Source organism: Melozone crissalis, unplaced genomic scaffold, assembly GCF_028551555.1.
Source record: "Melozone crissalis strain CALT ecotype California unplaced genomic scaffold, PUWL_Pcris_2 ptg000063l_1, whole genome shotgun sequence".
In the NCBI taxonomy this organism is placed as follows: domain Eukaryota; kingdom Metazoa; phylum Chordata; class Aves; order Passeriformes; family Passerellidae; genus Melozone; species Melozone crissalis.
In genome coordinates, this window is record NW_026535841.1 from 2,747,554 (window position 1) to 2,771,493 (window position 23,940).

Genomic DNA, 23,940 nt, shown 5'->3' on the forward strand with positions numbered 1-23,940 from the left:
ATGGCCAAGAGCCGCGGGGGCGGCGGGCCCAGCTCGCCCGGCGGGCGCAGCCTGGCGGGCACCCGCGAGAGCCTCGCCGACCCTGGCGGCGATGAGCTTAGCTCGCTCGGCTCCGACTCCGAAATCAACGGCGGCGGCCCCGAGGAGCGGCGCGTCGATAAGTTCGGCTTCATCGTGGGCAGCCGCGGCGCCGAGGGGACGTGAGTGGGGCCGTGAGGGAGGACCGTGAGGGGGGGCCAGAGCCGGGGCCGTGAGGGGCCGGGGGGACACTGGGGCACCGAGGCTCGGAGGAGCCGCCCCAGGCCCGGCCCAGTCGGCTCCGGCCGCTCGGCCCCCGCAGGGCCGGGCCTGGGGCTGGGCCGGGCCGGCCGCGGCTCTCCCCGCCCCGGGGGGTTTGTCCCCGCCGCCCCCGGGCTGGGCGCGGGGCCGCCGGGACCGCTGTCAGGCATCGTTCGTGCCCGCGGCCGAGGCCGCAGCAGCCGGGATGTGAGCAAGGGAGCCGGGCTGAGACCTGCGGCTGTTCCGCCTGGAGGAGAGAAGGCTCCGAGCAGAGCTTAGAACCCGTTCTAGTGCCTAAAGGGGCTGCAAGGGAAGCTGGACTCGTGCCTTTGGGCAAGGACCTGGAGTGGCAGGATAAGGAGGAATGGTTTCCTTCTGTCAGAAGGCAGGGTTAGATAGGATATCTGGGAGAAATCGTTCTGTTTGAGGGTGCTGGGGTCCTGGCACAGGGTGCCCAGAGCAGCTGTGGCTGCCCCTGGATCCCTGGCAGTGCCCAAGGCCAGGCTGGATGGGCCTTGGAGCAGCCTGGGACAGTGGGAGGTGTCCCTGCCCAGGGCAGGAGTGGCACTGGATGAGCTTTAAGGTCCCTTCCACCCCAAACCATTCCATGATGCTGTGATGGCTGTGTGAAGAGCCCCAAAAGCTGTTCCAGCTATCCCATCTCCCTCTGAAGAGGGTGAATGGCTGGGAAGTGGTGTCCACCCCATTTGGGATCAGGGAGCTGCCAGCACACGAGGTCAGTGTCTGGTCAGCTCCAGGCACTGATTCCCTTGGACTTCTGGCCTCTGTCAAGCCAAGGAGGCCAGGCCGTGGTGTCTTTGCAAGGAGCCCTTGTTGGCAGTGCTGGGCACCATGGTCACCCCGCTCTGCCGGAGGAAACCCTCGGAGGAAGTGAGGCTAACCCGAGGCGCTGGGCCCCAGGGCGGTGCTGACACCCAGGAATGTGCTGTGGCTGTCGAGCTGGTTCGGCAGCGTGTTTGGCGTTTGCCTTCCTGGCCCTGCTTTCACAGCAACGCCCAGAGAAAGTCAGGGTGGCAGTGGGAGCAGCGCGTGGCAGCCGGGACACTGCCTGGAGCACACTCCCTGGGCTTTGCCCACCTGAGTGCTCTGCTGCCAGCCGTGCCTCAGTTTCCCTCTCTTTGAGGAGCAGTGTTCACCCCCCGTGGCCTGTGGGTGTTTCTGGGTGGGTCTGTGGGTTGAAAAGGTGCTGGAGGTTGGAATGTTGGCGCTGGGCAAGGTGCATCACTCCGGGTGATAAACCTTGTCCCTCGGCACTGCGGGACTGGTGTGGCCTCTCTTTCCCGTGGTGCTGCACCCTGTCCTGAGCACACACCACATTTAGGGGACACTTGTCCTGGCTGTCATTCCTGTGCCTGTCCCTGCGGTGGGTGTCCCTGTCCCTGCAGCAGCAGCTCTGCATGAAGGTTGTGGTGCTGGAGGCCAGTGGCTGCTCCCAAGGGTGCAGACAGTCACTGGGGACTGAGGCTCCTGCAGCACCCCACAGATGTGCTGGGGCCCAATCCTGCCCTGCTCCTTTATTGGCTCGCTGCGTGTCCAGGCGGGGATGAAGGGGAATGTGTGACCTCCTGCTGTGGCTGCCGGAGTTGGGTTTGCACAGGAAGGGCAGGCAGGGTATCCGAGCATCCCTGGAGGGTGTGAGGGCACCGCAAAGGCCGAGCTGTGGGGATGTCACCCGGCGTGGATGCAGAGCAGCGCATTCCCAGCACAGGGCATCCCGTCACTTCCCTGCCTGGAGTGCCCCCACCCGCCCGCCCGGGCCATATGAAACGCAGCCGGTCCTCGCTCCCTGCCCGCTGCCAAGCAGCCATCAGCTGGGAACAGCTTCCAGTCTGTGCTGGCAGAGCTCCAGCCGGCCCGCAGCCAGCTCCTGCATCCAGCGTCCCGAGCTTCCCACGCCTCGCGGAGCCCCGGCCGGAGGCCAGCGCTGCCTCCATCCCCGTGCCGGGCTGGGGAGCTGCCGGCCATGCCTGGCCGTGCCGGGGAGGGTGGGGAGCCGAGCAAAGCAGATCCTTTGGGAGCGGGTTTGCTCTCGGAACAATCGCGCTCGCCCCGTCCGAGCCGCTGCGGTGGGTGGGACTGGGCTGGAAGGGCTGGGCAGGGCGCGGGGCAGCGCTGCCAGCTGGATGCGGCCCTGGGCTCACCCTGCCGCGGCTTTCCGGCTCGGCATGTGCAGGGAGGGAGGGAGGAGGCAGGGCCTGCATGTCCTGTGGTGGGAATGGCCGCTGGAGGATGCTCAGCACCAGGCCGCTGGCCTCGGGTCCTCAGGAAGGATCTGACTCTTCCTGAGATTGGCGTGGCCACAGGACAGCGTGGAGCAGAGCCTGGGAAGGCATCGAGTCTGCACTGATGGCTTGGAGGAGCGTCTGCTCTCCTTGGATGTCCCTGCCTGGGCCTGTCTGTCACCCATCTCTGCACAGATGCGGTGCCACGGTGGGTTGGAGGCTGCAGTGCCGGCTTCAGCATCCCCCCAGCATCCCCCCCGCCTCAGCAGGGTTAAATCGGATTCCCTGGCTAGACTGAGCCGTTTCTGGAAAACACTCCCCTCCCTCCTCAGGGACCCTGCTCCGGGCTCGGCGCCGGGCCTGGAGTGGTGCCAGGCGTTGGGAGCGCAGTGTGGCTGGGGCTGTGTGAGTGACACGGTGCTCATGGCCCCGGCCCTCTCCGTGTGCAGCTGGGCCTGCCACAGGGATCAGGTCTTGCTCATCCCTCACCTTCCTGCCGTGTCCCTGGGGATGCTGCAGCACGTGCTGTGTGCAGTGCAGGCTGCTCCCGAGGGCTTTGAGCTGCTCTGCTGCTGCAGTGACTTCACTCACGGGTGGCGAGCGTGTCCTGAGCCCTGTGCCCTGAGGGGTGCAGCCACCTGGGCATGGGGGGCACCAGGAGGCCGGAGGGTCAGCACCCACCATGTGGAGGGCCAGGCACCACTGACCGGCCTCTTCCTCCCGGTCCCACAGGCTGGAGGAGGTGCCCTTGGAGGTGCTGCGGCAGCGGGAGTCCAAATGGCTGGATATGCTCAACAACTGGGACAAGTGGATGGCCAAGAAACACAAGAAGGTAAGTGACAGCCATGTCGCCTCTGGGAGGTGGCAGTGAGGGACAGCCAGGCACAGAAGTGTCCCTTTGGGGCAGCCTGGTGTCACTGGTTCCCTGCAGACAGGCGTCTGTGTGCCTTTGGGTGATGCTGTTGGCTTGAATGGGCTGTTCACTGCCCTTGGAAACTGGAACTTGGAGCCCCCTTCTGCCTCCAGCTCTTCCCTGCTGGGCTGGAGCCTTCCTAGGGCTTCTTTGGCTGCCTGCAGGCAGCCATGGGAATTGTTTGCTCATGGAAACTTCTGTTCTGAGCATCTTGCAGACCAAAAAAAGCTCGGTGTAGGAAATGTTTGAGTCTGACGCGCGTGACACTGGTCTGCAAACGGGGGTCCCTGGGAGACTCCTGGTGTGCTGGCTCCGTGGCTTGGTTTGCTGGGCTCCCTGATCCCTGAGCCTGCAGATGAGGCAGGAATTGGGATGCAGCAAGTCCAGGGTTGCTGCTGTGTGGCTGCTGGGAGCAATGAGGCTGCTGGTATGGGACAGCAGTGCCAGAGAGTGTCTGAAGGGCCTTCTCCTCATCCTCCTCCCCATGCTGGCAGTCTCCTCAGTGTGCCAGAGTGCTGTCCCTACTGGTGAATGACCCTGGAATCCCTCATCTGTTTCTTGGCTGCTCTTAAGGGATTTGGGAGAGTTTTCTGGGCCACGGCAGGCGGGCACTTTGTTCCACGGGCAATTTCCACCACTCTCCAGCCGTGTGCCACAGGGTGCCCTCTGGGGTGGGCAGAGGGCTCCAGCTGGCACAGCAGCTCCCTTGTGCTTGGCCCGAGCCTCTGGGATTCTCCATGGGGCTGCTGTGCTGTATGGTCTGTCCTGCAGCAAAAATCCATGCCTGGAGCCTTGGAGAGGCTGCTCTGGAATGCTGCTCTGTGCCTGTATCCCTGGGGCTGCTCAGGGAAGGCTGCCAGGCCTGGCCTTGGATGCTGTCAACTATCCTTGGTCTGGCAGGAGCCTGCTTGGTGCAGGTCCCTGCTGCTCTGGGGGAGCTCCCCGAGCCTCTGAAAAACCCCAGCACTTTTCTGGCTGCCTCACAGGGTTGGCAGGCAGCCCGTGGATCCCTGGGCCAGCTCCTGCAGGGCTTGCTCACACCTGCACTGCTCCAGCATCCCAAACGCTCCCTGCCTGGCCCTGATCCCAGCAGAGCCTGACCCCACATCCCTCCTGGAGCTGCACTGTGCCAGCACCGCCTGCTGGGAGCAGGGCAGACGTGTGGGTGGGCAGCTCCCACTGCTCTCCCAGCCCGGGCAGCGCTCCAACTTCACCTTGCTTTCAGCATCCCTCGGCCCAGACACACTCCCAGATCACAGTGGCATCGTGGGGGTGATGGCAGCACCCCACGTGGGTCCAAGGGGATGAGCTGTTCAGCCCTGGCAGCGCTGGCCCAGCCAGCTGGAGGGGCTGCCCAACCAAAACCCAGCGAGGCAGTTTCCTTCCTGGCAGCTCAGTCAGCGGGAAGGGGAGCTGGCTGGAAATGGGAGCTGTCAGCAGCCATGGAGCTGCCCACAGCAGCCCTGGGCATCTTCCGCTGTGTTTCCTGCCAGCACAAAGGGACCTGCCCCTGCAAACAGCCAGTGAGGGAGCAGCAAACCCCCTGGGGAGGTGATGGTGCTGTGCCTGGAAACAGCCACCTGCTCCTCAGCTGCTCCAGCAAACAGGGAAGCACAGCCCTGGGCAGGCAGGAGAGGATTTGGGAGCTGTTGGCCACTGCTCTCAGAGCTCTGGCACAGCTGGCATGTGCCACCCGAGCAGGGACATGAGGAGGGGAGGCTGTGCTGGGGTTTGCAGGGTGTTGTGGGGGTGACTGTGCTGAAAGCACCAGGCTTGTGGGGCCCACCTTGCTGCATACCCTGGCTGAGGACTGTGGGGAAAAGGACATGTAAGGTTGTGGAGCTGCTGGAGAGAGTCCAGAGGAGGCACCAGAGATGCTGCAAGGGCTGGAGCCAGGCTGGGAGAGCTGGGGGTGCTCACCTGGAGAGGAGAAGGCTCCAGGGAGAGCTCAGAGCCCCTTGCAGGGCCTGAAGGGGCTCCAGGAGAGCTGCAGAGGGACTGTGGACAAGGGATGGAGGGACAGGACACAGGGAATGGCTCCCAGTGCCAGAGGGCAGGGCTGGATGGGATATTGGGAATTGGGAATTGTTCCCTGGCAGGGTGGGCAGGCCCTGGCACAGGGTGCCCAGAGCAGCTGTGGCTGCCCCTGGCAGTATCCAAAGCTAGGCTGGACAGGGCTTGGAGTACCCCGGGATAGTGGAAGGTGACCCTGCCCATGGAATGAGATGGTCTTTAATGTCCCTGCCAGCCCAAACCATTCCATCACTGTGTGATTTGGGGCTGCTGCTGTGATGAGGAATTGCAGTGGGATGTTGGGGGCTCTGTTTTGGTCCCTGTTGGTGCAGGCAGCACCAGGGCTAAGCTGGCTCAGCTCCCCACACAGGGTAGGCACCGACTGCCTCACCTGGACTTTGGTCCTGGCTGGTGCCCAGTGCCAAGGAACCAGGGGCACAGGAAACTGTGGGCATGGAGCTGGCCCCAGGGGCCTCAGGATCTGGCCATGCACGGAGACAGAACCAGACCTGCCCTTCTGCCCAGGATGAGCAGGTAGAAAGGCTGAGACAGTCGTCAGGGTCACATCCCTGCTTTCCATGGCCCCACGGGGGTGTGGGGGGCTGGACTGGGGGCTGGGGAACCTCCTCTGTGTCCTCAGTGCTTCCCATGTGGGACAGAGCCACTCACTCCCCACCTTGACTCCAGAGTTTGCTTTTCCAGCTCCCAGCAGGATCTGCCTTTGAGGCAGTGCCAGGCTTGTTTGGAGCTGTTTGCAAGCCACAAAGCCTCTGCTGGGCCTCTGGCAGCTCCCCCGTGCTGCTGGGGCTTGACTGCCATTCCAGCTGGCATCCCAGGGGCTCAGGGACACTGCTCCTTGTTTGGGATCAGCAGGGGACCAGCCTGTGGCTGTGGTGCAGGCCTGGCTCCCCCCTTGCCCCGGGAGTCTCTTTGTTTCCAGCTCTCTGTGTTTCCCCTGACGCTGTGTCTGTGTGTCTGTCCCGCAGATCCGGCTGCGCTGCCAGAAGGGGATCCCGCCCTCGCTGCGGGGCCGTGCCTGGCAGTACCTGTCTGGGAGCAAGGTCAAGCTGGAGCAGAACATGGGCAAGTTTGATGTGAGTCCTGCAGGGAACCTTCCTGCAGCACCGGGGAGCGGGCACTGCTGGGGTGGCTCCTGTCACCAGGGAGGGGGCACTGCTGGGGTGGCTCCTGCTCAGGCTTGGGTGTATGCTGGCATGTCAGACATCTTGTGGGGGTGTCAAGGGTGTTGCTCACCCCAGTCTTGCCCTCCCCAGGAGCTGGACCTGCTCACAGGAGATCCGAAGTGGCTGGATGTGATCGAGCGGGATCTCCACCGGCAGTTCCCCTTCCATGAGATGTTTGTCTCACGTGGAGGCCATGGGTATGTGGAGCTACTGTGTGTCCAGCCCTCAGCAGCCATGGATGGAGTGGGCAATGTCTGTCCCAGCTCATGGAGCCACACTCATGTCCCCAGTGTCCTCCCTGTACTCCCACAGTCACAGAGCGTCCACTGCCTGAAAACAGGATGGCTCAGATCAGCTCTGACACAGTGGGGTGGGAATTGCCATGACAGGAGGGCAGAGGGAGGAGGTGGCAGCCTGTGCCCTCCATTTCACCAGGAAAATGCTGCTCCCAATGTGTTGGGGAGCAGCTGTGCCCCTGTGCTTGCAGCTGGGTCCCTGCCTGTCCATGGCTCACCCTGGGCAGGGTGGTTGTGTCCATGCCTCAACTCCCAGATCCCGGCAGGATCTGCGCTCTGCTGTGTCCTGCAGCCCTGGGGTTGTGCGGAGAAGGGATCCCAGACAGGGACTGAGCCAGGCTCGTGCCTGGCTCACACAGGGAAGGCTGCTGGGCCACGTGCATGCCATGTGCCCAGCTGTGTGCGACTGGTGTGCCCAGCTGCGTGTGCCCAGCTGTGCGTGCCATGTGTGCTTGTGCCCAGCTGTGCGTGCTGTGTGCCCAGCTGTGCGTGCCGTGTGTGCCCAGCTGTGCGTGCCATGTGTGCCCATCTGTGCGTGCCCGGTGTGCCCAGCTGTGTGTGCCCATCTGTGCGTGCCCGGTGTGCCCAGCTGTGCCCCGTGCCCGGTGTCCCCGCAGGCAGCAGGACCTGTTCCGGGTGCTGAAGGCGTACACGCTGTACCGCCCAGAGGAGGGGTACTGCCAGGCCCAGGCGCCCATCGCCGCCGTCCTGCTCATGCACATGCCAGCTGAGGTACGGGCACGCGGCTCGGGGACAGAGCTGGCACCTCCTGGAGGGTGTGGAGCCCCTTGGGGGGTGCTGATGGGAGGGGTGCCCAGCTCAGGGCAACCCAAAGTGCCCCAGGGGTGCTCTGCTGCTCCCCACCCTCTCCCGTGGTCCCTGGGAGCAGGGAGGGGGCTGCAGGGATGTGCTCTGGGTGCTCACCTGCTGTCCCTTGGCCTGCAGCAAGCGTTCTGGTGCCTGGTGCAGATCTGTGAGAAGTACCTCCCTGGCTACTACAGTGAGAAACTGGTGAGTAAAGGGCTCATGGTGCTTTCAGCAGTGGCAGGGACCTGCAGGGTGCTGCATCTGGGTTGGGGCAACCCCCAGGATCAGTCTGGGTTGGGGATGAAGGGATCAGGAGCAGCCCTGGGGAGAAGGACGTTGGGGTGCTGCTGGGTGAGGGTTGGCCACACCCTGGCAGTGTGTCCTGGGCTGAGCCCCCAGTGTGGGCAGCAGGGGAGGGAGGATTCTGTCCCTCTGTCCTGCTCAGGTGAGACCCCACCTGCAGAGCTGGCCCAGCACAGGAGGGACCTGGAGCTGCTGGAGTAAGTCTAGAGGAATCCATGGAGCCCCTCTGCTCTGGAGCCAGGCTGGGAGAGCTAGGGGCGCTCACCTGGAGAGGAGAAGGCTCCAGGGAGAGCTCAGAGCCCCTTGCAGGGCCTGAAGGGGCTCCAGGAGAGCTGCAGAGGGACTGGGGACAAGGGATGGAGGGACAGGACACAGGGAATGGCTCCCAGTGCCAGAGGGCAGGGATGGATGGGATATTGGGAATTGGGAATTGTTCCCTGGCAGGGTGGGCAGGCCCTGGCACAGGGTGCCCAGAGGAGTTGTAGCCACCCTATCCCTGGAAGTGTTCCAGGCCAGGTTAGACAGGGCTTGGAGCAGTTTGGGATAGTGGAAAGTACCACATGGCAATTGTGTGGAATGTGATGAGTTTTAATGTCCCTTCCAAACCATTCCATGATTCTGAATCTCCAGGCCAAAAACTCTTCAGCTCCTCACCCTGGGGAAAGAAAGGGGTCTGTGGAGGGGCTGGGTATTCTCAGAGTGTCCCTGTTGTGCTGAGGCTCCCAGAAGCATTTCGGTTCAGGGATGGGGGTCTCAGTGCAGCATCCATGGGACACAGCTCTGCTCTCATATCAGGTGTAGAGGGTTGGCTGCCCCTGCTGGGGGGCACTGGGGGCTGCTCCAGGGCTGGGGTACTCACTGGGTTCTGGTCCCTGTCCCTGCAGGAAGCCATCCAGCTGGACGGACAGATCCTCTTCTCCCTGCTGCACAAGGTGTCACCTGTGGCCTACAAGCACCTGAGCAAGCAGAAGATCGACCCCATCCTGTACATGACGGAGTGGTTCATGTGCGCCTTCTCCCGCACGCTGCCCTGGAGCTCCGTGCTGCGCGTCTGGGACATGTTCTTCTGTGAAGGTGGGAGCTCCCACCATCCTCCTCCTCCTCCTCATCCTCCTCACGGGGTGACTGCACTCCCCACGGCCATGGGACCTGTAGCAGGGCAGCTTTGGGGCAGCCACATGCCTGGGGGGAGGTGGGCTGTGTTCCTGAGGGTTAGGAGGTGTGTACATCCCAAATTCACCCTTTTCCATGTCCTGACTGTTAGTGGGACTGGGATCTGCCGCCCCACAGCATTTGAGGGATATGGTGGCAGTGTCACCCTGTCCTGCCTGGTGCTCACTGCCTCACGTCTCCTCTTGCAGGAGTGAAGATCATCTTCCGGGTGGGCCTGGTGCTGCTCAAACACACCCTGGGCTCCTCGGACAAGCTCAAATCCTGCCAGGGCCAGTATGAGACCATGGAGAGGCTGAGGGCCCTCAGCCCCAAAATCATGCAGGAGGCCTTCCTGGTGCAGGAGGTGAGGTGCTGGGGGCGGTCTGGGGGGCCAGCGCTGCCAGACTGGGCTGTCCCTGGGTGGGCGGAGCATGGGCAGCAGCTCCCAAACAGCTTGGTTAGCAGTGGCCTGTGCCCTGAGGGGGATCCCGCACCCAGCCCCGCTGGCGCTGTCGCTGATGGCCAAGTGTCCCCGCAGGTCATCGAGCTGCCGGTGACGGAGCGTCAGATCGAGCGGGAGCACCTGATCCAGCTGAAGAAGTGGCGGGAGACGCACGGAGAGCTGCAGTGCAAGTCCCCCCCGCGCCTGCACGGCGCCAAGGCCATCAGCGAGGCGGAGCCCGCGCCGCGCAAGGCGCTGGAGCCCGTGCCCTCCATCATCGTTTCCCCCGGGCCCGCCCCCGTGCCCAAGGCCCGCAAGAGCAAGGAGAAGAGCCGGGAAAAGGGCCCGGCCAGTCCTGCCAACGGCCCCGGGGCCGAGGGCAACGGGGCGCCCGGCACGACCCGGGAGCTGCTGCACCCCCAGGTCTCCCCCCACCACCAGTCCAAGGAGAGCCTGAGCTCCCGGGAGAGCGAGGACACGTACTTGTAGGGCCCGGCCCACCCCCGGGCAGCCGGGCTCAGCGGGGCTGCGCACGGACCCGGGCGCGACGACACCGAGGGGGACCCCTGGCACCCGGCGCTGGGGGCTCTGAGCTGGAGGGATGGGACAGGAGGGCTGTGCGGCCCCGTGAGAACAGCGTGGCCCTCTCGGGGCATCCGTGGAGCTCGGCCAGGTGTGGTGACCAAAGGGGACACCGTGGGTCTGCGCTGGGTGCCCACCCCGCAGGGTGCTGGCACCACGAGCGGTGGGAGCCCGGGCAGGGGGTGGCTGAGCCACCCGAGCTCCCTCCCCACACTGGGGGGCTGGGCTGCCCCTCGGGCCCCTCTCCCCGTCCCAGAGCCCCTCGACCCATCACCCCCCGGGTCCCCCCCGTGGCCCCCACCCTGCGCCAGCCGGGCAGCCCCAGCCCCGGCTCCCGAGCACTTAGGCCTGGCACAGGGCACTGGGGGTACACGAGGAGCCCTGGGACCCCTCGCCCCCTCTTATCTAGTGAGGATATATCAAGCTGTAGCCCTTTATGTAGTACCCAACTTACCTACTCACTGAGCCTATTTATTATTCCTCCGAGGCAGGACAGGGACCGAGGCAGGATGCGCTAGAGGCAGCGGGATTTGATGCCGAGTTTTGGGGCTAAAGCCCCCCCATCCCATCCCCTCCCACCCCCAAGTTCCCCACAGCTCAGGGGGAGTGTTTACCCTGCCAGGGCTCACCCCACCACTGCTGCCCCCCCGGGCCCAGCCCAGGTGAGACGGGGTGGGTGAGCAGCAGCCAGGTGCTCCCTGGTTGTGGGGTCCCCTCTGCCCCCCCTGCCCTCCCGAGGGTGGGTGGTGGCTTTGTAAAATAAAGCGGGAAAAGCAGTTTTGTACAAAGGGGTCAATAAAGCGAGTGTGTAAAGGCGCAGCCCTGGCTCCCTCCTCTCTTGGCCTGGGATGGGGGTGGAGGGTGGCAGGAGGCAAGGGTGGTGTCACCTCACGCTTGCTGCACCAGTACCAGCTTCGGGGGGCACCCTGACCTGGACCCTACCCATGGTTCTCTGTCCCTGTGGAGCACCCTCCCCTGCATCCCATTTGCACTGGGCACTGACCCTGGCATGCAGCCTTCCCTGGGTCCCATCTGCCCTGGCTGCCCTTGTCCTGGGGGGCAGGTGCTGGGCAGTGACCTGGGAAGGGCCACGCTGCTGTCCCTGCTCTGTCACTGCAGAGGGTGCCCAGCCCTGCTGGCTCACCCAGCCTTGGGGCTGCCCGTTTGAAGTGGAATGGGAGGAGACTGAGACCTGCCCCAACTTGTGATAGTGGTGGCTGCCCAGTGCCATGGGGTGCACTCCCATCCCAGCACCCAGGCCTTTCCCCCTCTCCCACTGTCACAGCTCCGGTGGCTGAACAGATCCAGGGAACCCCTAATTAATCCCGTGACACCCCAGAACTCAGCTTCCCATCCAAAATGGTGCCCAGGCCATCTCTCTCCTTCTTCCGTCAGGCAGGAATTCTGCCCACACCTCCATTCCTCCCTCCAGAACCCCCTTTTTCCTGGGGGTGGCCCTGGTTTGGTGAATCCCCTCTGCAGGCCTGGTGTTGAGCATGTGGGACCCGGTTGGGTGCAGGGGTTGGGGGTGGAATGGGGCTCCCAGAGGGTCTCCTTGGGCACCCCCAGGGCTGCAGTTCGGGGGTACCCCGGGACGCTGAGTTGGAGCTGCTCCAGACACCCCGGGGGGCTGAATTTGGGTGGGTTTGGGCACCATGGAGTTCTGTCCTGGGGCTGGTTCCGGGGCTCCGGTGCGGCCATCCCGGGGCTCCGAATCGGGGCTGCTCCCGGGATGCCGGGCCCGGCTCGCTGCCTCTCTCGCGGTGCGGGGCGGTGCCGGGCCTGTCCCGGGGCGGTGCCGGGCCTGTCCCGGGGCGGTGCCGGGTCGGGTCCCGGGGCGATGCGGGGCGGTCCCGGCCCAGGCAGGCGGTCACAGGGCGGTCCCAGCGAGATGCGCAGCGTTCCCGGATCGGTCCCCAGGCGATAAGGGCGGTCACAGGGCGGTGACGAACCGCGGCGGGGCGGTCCCAGGGCGGTTCCGGGGCGAAGCGAGGCGGTCCCGGGGCAATGCGGGGCGGGCCTGGGCCGGTCCCGGGGCGATGCGGGGCGGTTCCGGGGCGGGCCCGTGTGCGCCCTTATAGCGGCGGCGGCGGCGGCTCCCGAGGCGGCGCGGCCGCCATGGACCTGCACATCCTGGAGCACCGGGTGCGGGTGCTGAGCCTGGCCCGCCGCGGGCTCTGGCTCTACACCCACCCGCTGCTCAAGCTGCTCTTCCTGCCCCAGCGCTGCCGGTACCGGCCTCTCTCCCCCCACCCTCCTCCTCCTCTTCTTCCCCCCCGACTCCCGGCCCCGGGAGACGCTGGCGGTTTTGAGGTCAGCAGCACCGATTTTTTCTGCTTCAGATGCAAGTTCTTCAGCCTGACGGAGACCCCCGAGGACTACACGGTCATGCTGGACGAGGAGGGCTTCAAAGGTACCGAGCAGGGCGGGCTGGCACCGCGGGCACCACTGTGCGCGTCCCCAGCCCGGCTCCGCGCCTGGGCCCAGGGAGCGAGTCCCGGCTTGTGCCTGGCTCCCTCGGAACGTGCCCGTCCCGTCCCCTCGGCGCCTGCGCCGGGGATGTGCCGGCTTGCCCGGCCGAGGCTCTCCGGCGTGGCTGCCCTCGCTCCGGCAGCCCCTCCCGGGCAGAGGTGTCCCCCGGCTCCGTGGCACCGGGCAGAGGTGTCCCCCGGCTCGTGGCACCGGGCGGAGGTGTCCCCCGAAGCCCGGGTGCTCCCGGCAGGGCGCAGGCACCTCCCGGGATGCCCGCGGGCAGCGCTCCAGGCTCTGGCAGCGCTCCTGTCATCATTCCCGCGTCCGATTTCATCCCGTCCCTCCTCCCTGCGAGGGCCAGCTGGAGCTTGGCAGAGGAGGGCAAAGCACAGGCCCAGCCAGGCTGGCAGGGTGAGCCCTGTCCGGCAGCAGGGTCAGCTTTTGGGGTGTCCTGGGGCGGTTTGATCCCTTCCAAGCCGGTCCCTGTCCCAGGGAGGTGCCATTGGTGACCCGGTGTGTGCCGTGCATCACCCTCGCCGCCAGCCCTGCCCCGGTACCGGCCCGACGGGCCGAGCCGGAGGGTCCGGATCCCGGCCCGCCTCCCCACGCCCAAACCTTCCTGCCTAGACCGTGACCCAGGGAACGAGGGGCAGCGCTCCGGCCACGGGCACTCACGGCCGGCTCCCAGGCTCAGCTCCTTGTGCTGTGGAGCGGGACCATGTCCCGGGCTCTCCCCGCTCCCAGAGCCAGAGCTGTTCCCCATGCATTGTTTTATTTTGAGGCCTGCACACAAATATCCCTCAATCCCGAGGGGAGGGCGGGAAGTGCTGAACAATGGCCCCGCAGTGCCCCGTGAACCCCCCTAGGCTGGGGGCTGCCGGTGTCCCCCGCTGCCAGGCTGGAAGGGGACCCCCAGCAGAGGAGAGCTGCGCCCCCCCTTCCCTTGGGTTCAGGATAAAGCCCTGGGCTGGGTGACACAGGGACGGCGAGGTCCCCTTGCATTCGGCCTCGCCCAGGGTGGTGTTGAAAAGCAATTAAACGCTGAGCTCTGGGACAAGTCCCCATGTCCCCATGTCCCCGAGTCCCTGTCCCGCCCCTCTGTTCCCAGCACTGGGCGCTGGGCCGGAGCCGAGGCTGTTCTGGCGCTTCCTGCACAGGAACAGGCGCTGGGAACACCCGCCGGGCCCTGGATCCGGCCCCGCTCCGCCCTGCCCGGCCGGGTTTGGGAGCGGGGTGCGGAGCCTGTCCCCTCAGGGGTCCCCTCAGTGCGTGCTGGACCCCCCGTGTGACATCCCCCCCACCACTGGTGTGATGGGTCTGGGGTCTCAGCCGGGCTTGGGCACCGGGTGCCCACGGAAGGGCTGGGGGCTTGTGTGACCTCCCATGGGAGCTGCTCCCACCTTTCCTGCATGGCAGGGGTGGACTGGAGACCCCTGGGGGCCCTGGCCTGTCCCGTGCTGGGAAGGGGAGCCCAGAGAGGAGAGGACAGCCTGGCCGAGTCCTGGGGTGCCCCAGCAGTGCCAGCCCCTCTCCTGGGCAGGAGGGTGGGAGGCAGGAGCAGCTGGCCTATGCCCACCCTGCCAACACCAGCAGATCTTTGGGAAGCAGCTGTGCCCCTCTGCCAGCCTGGGCTCTCTCCACCAGGCTGGCACCATGTGCTGGGACCTCCAGGGCAGCGGGGTGACCCTCCCCTTGTCCCCTCCAATGCCCTGTGTGCATCCCTGAACATCCCTGGTGATGGGCATGGGGCTGGGGGCTCCTCGAGGGTAGAGGATGAGCGGGGCAGCCCCACGGCCCTGGTGGTGCTGGTTTTGGGGTGCAATGCCAACCCCCCTGCACCCAGCCGGGGGTGCTGGCACAGGGAGGAGAGACACATCTTGGGGTTTGGGGGGCTTAGCCTTGGCCCCCCTCATCCCTATGGCCAAATCCCAGGGTGGAGCAGCTGAGCCCTGTCTGGCTCATTCCACCTGTGGATCTGCACCCCAAACAAGTGTCCCACACCTGGGGCTGATCCTGACTGGGGGATCAGCCATGGGACAGTGTGGCACACAGTGCCTGAGCTGGCCCTGGGGACAGTGTGACATGCAGTGCCTGAGCTGGCGCTGGGGACAGTGTGACACGCAGTGCCTGAGCTGGCGCTGGGGACAGTGTGGCACAGTGCCTGAGCTGGCGCTGGGGACAGTGTGACATGCAGTGCCTGAGCTGGCCCTGGCTCTGTGGCTGTGCCCAGCCCTGCGGAGCCACCCACCTCAGTGTCCCTTGTCCCCCGCAGAGCTGCCACCCTCCGAGTTCATGCAGGTGGCAGATTCCACGTGGCTGGTGCTCAGCGTGGTCTCCAACGGGCGGGAGCCGCCCGGCTGCCAGGCCACCGGTGTCACCAAGATCGCGCGCTCGGTCATCGCGCCGCTAGCCGAGCACCACGTCTCGGTGCTGATGCTCTCCACGTACCAGACCGACTTCATCCTGGTGAGTGGCACAGGGCACGGGGACACCTGGCTGGCTGTCCCAGGGCCCTGAGGAGGGTGGCAGTGCTGATCCCGCTCCGGGGCAGGTGCGGGAGCGGGACCTGCCCGTGGTGATCCACACGCTGGCTGGGGAGTTCGACATCTACAAGGAGGAGGGTGGCGAGTGTGTCCCTGTCACCTGTGATGACGTCAGCAACGGCTTCCTCAAGCCCAAGCCACGTGAGTGACGCTGGGCTCTGTGTCCCCTGGGGCCACCCAGGTGCTCCAGCACAGCCCGTGGTACCCATTTCCTTGAGGGACCTCCAGAGCCACCCTGTCCCAGGGCCACCCAGTCCCCAGTGAGATGATCCAGATCCCACCAGTGGAACCCACATCTTTGGGGGACCTCCCAAAGTGTGGCCCTGTCCCCAGACCACACTGTCCCAGAGCCACCCAGTCCTTGCCAGGGTGCCGCTCCCATGGGTGGTACCCATATCCTTGAGGGGCCTCCAGAGCCACCCTGTCCCAGTGCCACCCAGTCCCCGATGAGTTGATCCACCTCCCACCAGTGGAACCCACATCTTTGGGGGACCTCCAAGGCCACTCTGTCCCCGGACCACACTGTCCCAGAGCCACGCAGTCCCTGCCAAGATGCTGCTCCCATGGATGGTTCCCACATCCTGGGGGACCCCCATGGTCACCCTGTCCCCTGCCAAGGTGCTCCTGCTCCCACCAGTGGTACCTGCGTGTCTGAGGGACCCCACTGGAGATGCTCCAGTTCCCACTGGAGATGCCCATTTTGGGGCCACCCAGTCCCCACTGAGATGCTGCAGCTCCCAGCCGTGGTACCCACATCCTTTGGGACTTGGGGCTGCGGGCGCGGTGGCCACGGGGTGGCACTGCGGGACTGTCCCCGAGCTGTCCCCAGGCCTGACGCGCCGCCGTTCCCCTGCCAGCCGCCAGCCCCACGCTGCACCCGGTGCAGAGCCCCCAGACGCGCTTCTGTGTCCTCACGGTGGCCCCCGACACGCTGCCCGCCATTGCCACCATGCTCATCGACGTCCTCTTCTACTCCCACAGGTGAGTCCCGGGGATGGGGACGTGGGGGTGGCCTCTGGCCTGGTGCCACCTGAACTGCGGTGACACTGCTCCCTGCCATTGGTCCCAGTGGGTGTTCAGACTCTGGGTGTGTTTTCCAAACTGGTTTTGTCACCCACAGTGAGGGGTGGGAACCCCGAGGTGACACAAGGGACAAAGCCACCATTGTACCAAATCCCAGTGGGAGACTAAGGCAGGAGGGGGTGGGTTTGGGAAAGGCAGTGGGAACAGTGCTGGGGGGAGGGAATGCTTCTGTTGGGGCTCTCAGTGTCCCCTGGGATGGGATCCCTGCTGGTGCCATGCTCCTGACCCAGAGTGACCCTGTCCTTTTGAGAGTGACCCAAAACCTATTGTCACCTGTGAGCTGCAGACCCTGTGGGGACACCTGCTCCTGTCCCCTCTCCCCCACCCTGCAGCACCCAGCATATGCTCAGACACCCAGAGCCCCCACCAAGCCCTTCTGCTCCCCATTTTGGGGGTGTGACCCCTCTCAGTGTCGCCTTGTCCCTCGCAGCCCCCCGTGGGATGCAGCCGCCGGCAGCCAGGACCTGGACTCCATCACCTTCTTCTCCTTCTCCCTCATCGAGGGCTACATCTCCATCGTGATGGATGCCGACACCCAGAAGCGGTAGGTGCCGCCCCGGGGCCGTCTGTCCCTGCCTCTGGGGGCTCGGGGAGGGGGTGACACTTGCCCTTGTCCCTCAGTTTCCCCAGTGACCTGCTGCTGACCAGCTCCACGGGCGAGCTGTGGCGCATGGTGCGCATCGGGGGGCAGCCCCTCGGCTTTGGTGAGTGTGGCCCTGCTGGCCGTGTCCCCTCCTGTGCCACCGCCACCCAGGGGGTGCTGTGGGGCACTGCTGTCCCCGCGTGTCCCCGTGGCAGTGACCCGAGGCCGCTTTGTCCCCAGACGAGTGTGGCATTGTGGCGCAGATCGCGGAGCCGCTGGCGGCCGCCGACATCTCGGCCTATTACATCAGCACCTTCAACTTCGATCACGCCCTGGTGAGCCCTGCCCCTCCCCGGGCACCCCTGCCAGCCCCGGGGTGTCCCCTGAGGCTGACACCCCCTCTGTGTCCCGCAGGTCCCCGAGGAGGGCATTGCTGAGGTGATCCAGCTGCTGCAGCAGCGGCAGGAGAGCGGCAGATAGCGCCTGGCTGTCCCCAGGCCGGCTGTCCCTGCGTGGTGTCCCCAGGCTGGCTGTCCCCAGGCTGGCTGTCCCAGTGTGGTGTCCCCCAGGCTGGCTGTCCCCAGGCTGGCTGTCCCAGCGTGGTGTCCCCCTGCTCCCCACCCCTGTCATTAATTGCTCACTTTAATGATCCCCCAGCACAGAGCCGGGCACAGCGTCGCTCCCTTTGTGCTGGGGCTGTGGTGGCTTTGGGGACGTGGTGGCCTTGTGGCAGTGGGCACAAGGAGAGGGGCAGTCCCTGGGTGCCATCCTCTCCCTCTGGCCTGGCCTGGGTGGGGTGGGTGATCCAGGGACAGTGGGTGTGTTAGGTGGAGGGGACATGCCAAAGAGCAATGCTGTGCCACCGTGGTGCTATAGGGGACAGCCTGGGGCTGATGGCACGTGTCCCCTTGGGAGGGGAGCGGTGGCCACGATGCTCAGGGACAGCCCTGGAGCAGCCCCATGGAGGGGAGAGCACTCCTGGAGCTGGGCTTACCCCTGGCACCCCAAAAATCCCCAAGGGGCCAGTGGGGGGGCTCTGGTTCAATGCCAGTGCTGGCTGTCACCTGTCAGGGAGGGGTGACAGTGACTCCCAGCCCCTCACGAGTTGTATTTTCACATAGTTTTTGATAAGTCAATAAAATTCTTATTATTTTTATTTCTGTGTAGCCCAGGGAGGTTGCTCAGGGCTGGTCTCTGTGTTGGTGGCAGGGGCTGGGATGGGACAGGGGGACAGAGTCTGGCTGGGACACAGCCACTTTCTCTGCTCTGTAGTTTGGGTGAACAAATGGGTTAAAGCTGCAGCCCCCAGCAAATCACTGACCCTGGGGAAACCCAGACCCACATTTATGCCCTCCCCCTGCCCCACACAGGGCCAGACTGGGGGGAAACTGAGGCAGGAGCTTGACCCCTGGCCTGGGGGTGTCCCTGTCACACTGCCACCGTGTCCCCACATCCTCTTCCCTTGCTGGCATCATGGCATCCTGTGCCAAAGTGGGGTGCATGGGGTGGGTGCTGCAGCCAGGGGTGCCCCCAGAGGAGCCTGGCCCTCAGCCAGACCCAGCAGGAGCCTGGTGGGACCTCTGCTCCCACCCTGTCCCCAAAGCCATCCCCTGCTCTCCCTCGTTCCGGGCAGGGCTGTGCCCCCCTCCTGGCGCATCGTGCCCACGTCAGCCCCGGGCTCTTGCAGCCTCCAGCTTCCTGCCAGCTCCACGGGCTCTCTCCTTCCTGTCTCGCTCCCTTCTCCGAGTCATGGGACGCCGCTGACGCTCCCGCGATGAAGAAACTGCTGCTGGCCCTGCGGTCACCAGAGCTATTTCTGTCCCCTGCTATTGCACAGCCCTGGCCACAGCGGGGTGGCCACGCCATGGGGTCCTGCTGGCCCAGCCCAGGGGGTGACAGAGCCATATGGGGGGGACAGGGCCAGCTGTGAGCAGGGGAGAGCTCTCCCTGATCACCCTCATGGCAGGGGATGGATGGATGGATGGATGGATGGATGGATGGATGGAGAGGTAAATGCATAGCTGAACAGGTGGAGGAATTCTTGGATGGATTGGATGGATGGATGGATGGATGGATGGATGAGGATGGATTGGATGGATGGATGGATGGATGGACGGACGGACGGACACACAAGTGAACAGCCTGTCGAGGCAGCCCGAGGGATGGACAAACTGCTGTGGAACAAGCAAGTTCTTCTCCTGGTTCCTCTACCTCTCCAGGACTGTCCTGGGCACCCCCCGGCCCCACGGAACGGCTGCGGGCAGGAGGAAGAGGAGGAGCCGTCACAGGCGGTGGGTGGAGGAAGCAGAGCGTGCAGGTTGTTGCGGCTGGGCAGGGAAATTCTGGGAAAACAAAATACTTCTAAAAGTGAGTGAGCGCTGCATCCTTCTTCCTGGAAGGAGCTGTTAACTTCTGCCTTGTGTCCCTGCCCCATCACCGAACTCTCCAAATGCGTAAATTCGGCCAGGGTCACCAAAATCCACGGGATTGCGACACCTCGGCACTCTGAGCAGAGCCATTCACCTCCCAGGAACGGGAAAACCCCTGCGGGTGCGGGCTCCGCCTGCCAGGAAGAGGGGACAGAGGGGACAGAGGGGACAGAGGGGACTGTCCTGGCGCTGCGGGCTGTGCCGAGGCCGTGGCAGCCCCAGGGCTCTCCCAGGACAGCATTGCACAAGGGGCAGCGCTGCCTTGGGCAATACCCGGCACCCTCGGTGTTGCCGTGGGTGCTGCCGGGCTCAGCCTGGGGTCCCCGCTCGGTTCAGCACCCAAATTTGTCACCCAGAGGTGAGGGTGGCTGTGAGCAGGGAAGGAGCATCCCGGAGCACCGGGCAGTGCTGGGATGCCGTGCCGATCCCACACCTGCACCTCGCTCTTTGCCAGGGTGGATTTTTGCCTCCCACAGCCGGATTTGGGATGCGAACCCCCCGTGGTGGCACACGGGTGACATCCCTGTCCCCGCTGCCAGCCGGCCTCTTTTGCATTGAGGTTTCGGGGCAGCCGGCGCTGGTTTCAGTTCAGCCTGTCGGGCGCTGAGGGTGACACCAGCGTGACCCAAAGGGTTTCTGTCCCAAGAACCGGGACCGGGGGTCCCGCCGGACCCGGGTGGCACCGCAGCCTCCCCGCACGGCCCCGGACTCCCTCGAGGAACTGACTCGAAGAACATCCCCATCCACCCTCCTGCCGGCTCTTTGGGACGGAGCTTCCTTCTCACCCTCGGGGGCGGGGGTTACTCGGGTGCGCTTTTAAAGCCGCTTCCCCTCGCCGAGCGCTCAAGGAAGTGCCTGTGCCAGCCCGGGCGGACACCCTGCCCGGCCATGCGGTGCGACGGGCGGCCCTGGGCACTGCTGGCAGGTACGTGTGTGCCCGGGTGTGCCCGCGGGTGCCCACGTGTGCCCGGTGTGCCCGTGGGCCCCAGCCCCGTGTCCCCTCTCGCGGGGCCCCCTGACTGCCGGGGCAGGTGGCACCGAGCCTGTGCCACGGCGCTGTCGCCCCCCTCGGGCGCTGGCGTGGACGGGGACGGGGACGCTGCCCGCTGTGGCACACGGGGAGCACTGGGAGGGAGGGGATGCTGGGAGGGGACAGCTTGGGGACCCATGGCGGAAGGTCAGGGGTCAGCTTGCCCAGAGGGACAGAGGCTGTGTGAGCCCAGTGCCACAGCCACCGTCCTGTGGGTGACAGAGGGACTGGGACAGTGCCTGGCAGAGCCGGACAGCGGGACTGGATCCAGGAGTGTCGCTGCTGTCCCCTCCTTGGCGGGGGCCCGCGCTGCAGGGGGAGCTGCTGTGGTTGTTGTGTGCATGCCGGCAGCTCCACAGCACCTCAGCACCCTCCTCATCCTCCTCCGGATGGATGGATGGATGGATGGATGGATGGATGGATGGATGGATGAACCCAGCAGGTTTTTGGCGCAGGGTCTGTGGTGCAGGCAGCATTCCCGGCACGGGGATGGTGACCCTGTGAGAGAGGGCTCTGTCCCTGCACCCAGCGATGCCCCAATGGCCTCTGACTCCCTCCTCTTCGTCCCCAGCTGTCACCAGGGGGCTCCTCATCCTCTGGGCGGTGCCGGGCCAGGGGGGCAGGTCCCCGCTGGCGCCCACCGTGCCGCAGACGCAGGCGCTGGTGCGGCTCATGGCCGAGGACGCGCAGGAACTCTTCACCTTCTACGTGAGTCCCCCTCCCCAGGGCGAGGGGTCGCGCCTGTCCCCACACAGGGCAGCGGGGGGCGGTCCCCGAGCCGCTTCCACATCCCTGATCCTCAATCTCTGGGCAGGAGAAGGAGCAGCTGCTGGACATGCACGGCATGTGCCGCACCGACACCCGCCCCGCGTGGCTGCAGAGGGCGGGCAGGGGGCCCTGGGGGCTGCGGCGGCTGCGGAGGCCGATGGTGCACATGGAGCGGGCGCTGCGGGACATCATCCGCCACCAGCGCGACCTCCACCCCCCCGAGGCCGAGATCCTTCGCCGCTTGAGCAGGACCCACCGGAAGGTGCGAGCGCTCCTCAGCAACCTGGCGGGGCTGTTCCCGGCCCCCAGCCCCCGGCCCGGCCGCCGGCCCCTCCCCAGCCCCGCGGCATCCCTCGGCATCTTCCAACAGAAGCTGCAGGGCTGCCGGACCCTCTGGAGCTACGCCCGCTTCATGGCCGAGCGCAGCGCGGAGCTGAGCGCCGGGAGCGGCCGGACCCGCCGGGACCAGGGCAACGGGGGAGCGACCCGGGGCTCGGGGCGGCCCGCACGGCCTTAGGGCAGCCCTGCCGCCATCTCCCGTGTGCGGCTCCATCACCTCCGTCACCTCCATCTCCATCCGTGTGAGGCGATCCCAGCCCCGTTCCCAGCGCGGAGAGGCGTCCGACGGCCGGGATGCCCCCGGAGCCGCTCCCGCTCCCCGCAGCCAGGGCTCGGACGGACGCGCTGACAGCATCTCCGCTCCTGCGGGGACCCTGCTGTCCCCGAGCCGCCGCTGGGCTGCAGGACAGCCCCGGCTGGCTCTGCCGCACCCCGCCCCGCTTTCCCCGCGATCCAGGTGGTCCCGGTGGAGCCGGGGGTCCCCCGGGTGCTGTTCCCTGTCCCCGGGCTCTGCTGGATTTTCCAGTGATTCAATGGGTCGGCTGACACAGCCTGACTCAGAGCTGCTCGCCCAGCACCCGCCGCGGGCCCACGGAGAGCGCCGCTGCCACCGGCGGCTGTCCCCGGGGCTGTCACCCCTGTGCTGTCACCCCGCGGCCAGCTCTGCTCCCGGGGAGCAACTGGGAGCGCAATCCTGGCTCCCTGCACGGCCTGTGTGGCCCTCGGTGCCCCCGAGCTCGGTGTCCCTTTGCACATCCCTGTGTGCCCGGTGTCCCCTGTGCCCTCAGTGTCCCTCTGCACATCCCTGTGCCTTCAGTGTCCCCTGTGCTCTCAGCGTCCCCTGTGCTCGGTGTCCCTTTGCACATCTCTGTGCCCTCAGTGTCCCCTGTGCTCTCAGCGTCCCTTTGCACATCCCTGTGTTGTGTCCCCTGTGCTCTCATCCATCCCTGTCCCCTCCGTGTCCCCTCCGTGTCCCCCCCTGTGCCACCACAGCCCTGACTGTGCCCAGCAGGGACCCAGCCCCGGCCACTGCACTGTGACAGTGGGTGACAGCCCCCACTGCCTCCCCCCTAATTTATACATTATTATTTGTTACTGTATGGTATTTATTGATCGTTAGAGTTAATTTAACTCCTGCAGCTTGCAGACGTATTTAAGGACATTTCTAATATATAAATATCTATTTTTATTATATTTTTTGTACGGTGTTAAAGTATGAACATCACAAGGATTTATTTATGAATATTGATATTTTTGGTACACACAGAGAAGGGCAGTGCCCCTGCCCATGTGGCACTTCTTTATTTTTGTACAATGCCAGAAGGAAATAAAGGGCTGACCTTGGCCTGTGGGCCACTGAGACGTCGTGTCCCTGTGTCCCTCTGTCCCTGTGTCTGTCCTGGTGGCTGTGGGCAGGGAGAGCTGAGCTCTGGTGGCCAGGCTGTGCCTGATGTCCTTGCCAGGGCACAGGGGATGTGCCATGGGGTGGTGTGGGGCATGTGAGAAAATGCAGTGCGACAAATGGCATTGGCACAAGCTGGGATGTGGCCCGTGGCATGGCACACAATGTGGCACACGAGGGGATGTGGCACAGGACGTGGCACACGACACTGTGGCACAGGGCATGTGACATGACAGGCTGTGGTGTGCCACCACAGGGCCTGGCACTGCCAGGGATGTGCCATGGTGTGGCACAGGCCACACGACACCTTGTGCCACACGTCACAGCCCCGTGTGGGCCACCACCACAGCCGCGCTGAGTGCAGTGTCCTGCACCCTGCCCAGGGCCACCACGGGGACCGAACCACCCGCTGCCACCTCTGAGTCAAAACTCCCAAGACCTGGTCATGTGTCCCCTGGAGTCACTCGTTCCCTGGTGCCGTGTGCCCGAGCGCCCGGCACCGAGCCTGACTCAGTCGTGGCAGTGCCACCAGCACGGCCACCACGGCCAGCCGGGGACACCCGTGCGGGGACAATGTCACCATGAAGCAGCCCGGGCCAGCTCGGCGTGCTGTGAGTGACCGTGACGGTGCCACCACCAGGGGTGCAGGTACGTGACCCCCGCAGGGCTGGGGCACCCTAAACACCGGGTGACACCAGCTGAGTGTCACTGCAGGGCTGCTGGCTTCTCTCGTGTCCCCAAGGGGACACACAAGGGAACCACAGTGCCCACTCATGGGAAAAAATGTGGGTGACACTGCTGGGGTGGCACCGCTGGGGTGCAGGGAGTGGGGTGGCACCACTGGGGTGACATCGGTGGGCACAGGGACAGGGGAGGCAGCCCCAACAGGGACCCATAGGGAGCCAAAGGGGAATTTGGTGCCCTCCATTACTGAGCTCTGGATTTCCAGCACCAGGAGCTCCTGCCCCGCTCAGGCCCTGCTCAGCCCCCCGGGAGGGCTCCCCGGGCACCCCCGGGCACCCCCGATCCCACCACAGCCTCGTCCCCACTCCTGGGGGACACCCGGGGCTTTTGGTG

The 23,940-nt window shown here is 65.4% G+C and overlaps 2 protein-coding genes across 2 annotated transcripts; both read left to right on the forward strand.

Moving 5' to 3' along the window:
* TBC1D10A (TBC1 domain family member 10A) lies at positions 1-11,033 on the forward strand. The gene is made up of 9 exons (XM_054288963.1): positions 1-200; positions 3,255-3,354; positions 6,435-6,542; positions 6,723-6,829; positions 7,546-7,660; positions 7,874-7,939; positions 8,923-9,112; positions 9,400-9,554; positions 9,729-11,033. The coding sequence occupies exons 1-9, from the start codon at positions 1-3 to the stop codon at positions 10,119-10,121; spliced, it is 1,434 nt and encodes a 477-aa protein (XP_054144938.1). The 3' UTR covers positions 10,122-11,033.
* Positions 11,034-12,312: 1,279 nt separating this feature from the next.
* Positions 12,313-17,415, forward strand: CASTOR1 (cytosolic arginine sensor for mTORC1 subunit 1). The gene is made up of 9 exons (XM_054288859.1): positions 12,313-12,445; positions 12,557-12,627; positions 14,959-15,152; positions 15,238-15,370; positions 16,087-16,210; positions 16,743-16,856; positions 16,934-17,016; positions 17,136-17,230; positions 17,310-17,415. Exons 1-9 carry the CDS (start codon positions 12,333-12,335, stop codon positions 17,373-17,375), a joined length of 993 nt encoding a protein of 330 aa, XP_054144834.1. The 5' UTR covers positions 12,313-12,332; the 3' UTR covers positions 17,376-17,415.
* The last annotated feature ends 6,525 nt before the right edge of the window (positions 17,416-23,940 follow it).

Coding starts and splice junctions, on each gene's coding strand:
- TBC1D10A (XM_054288963.1), top strand. CDS start 1: ATGGCCAAGAGCCGCGGGGGCGGCGGGCCCAGCTCGCCCGGCGGGCGC. Junction 7,661..7,873: donor TCATGCACATGCCAGCTGAG/GTACGGGCACGC, acceptor CTTGGCCTGCAG/CAAGCGTTCTGGTGCCTGGT. Junction 7,940..8,922: donor GCTACTACAGTGAGAAACTG/GTGAGTAAAGGG, acceptor CTGTCCCTGCAG/GAAGCCATCCAGCTGGACGG.
- CASTOR1 (XM_054288859.1), top strand. CDS start 12,333: ATGGACCTGCACATCCTGGAGCACCGGGTGCGGGTGCTGAGCCTGGCC. Junction 16,857..16,933: donor GATGCCGACACCCAGAAGCG/GTAGGTGCCGCC, acceptor CTTGTCCCTCAG/TTTCCCCAGTGACCTGCTGC. Junction 17,231..17,309: donor TCAACTTCGATCACGCCCTG/GTGAGCCCTGCC, acceptor TGTGTCCCGCAG/GTCCCCGAGGAGGGCATTGC.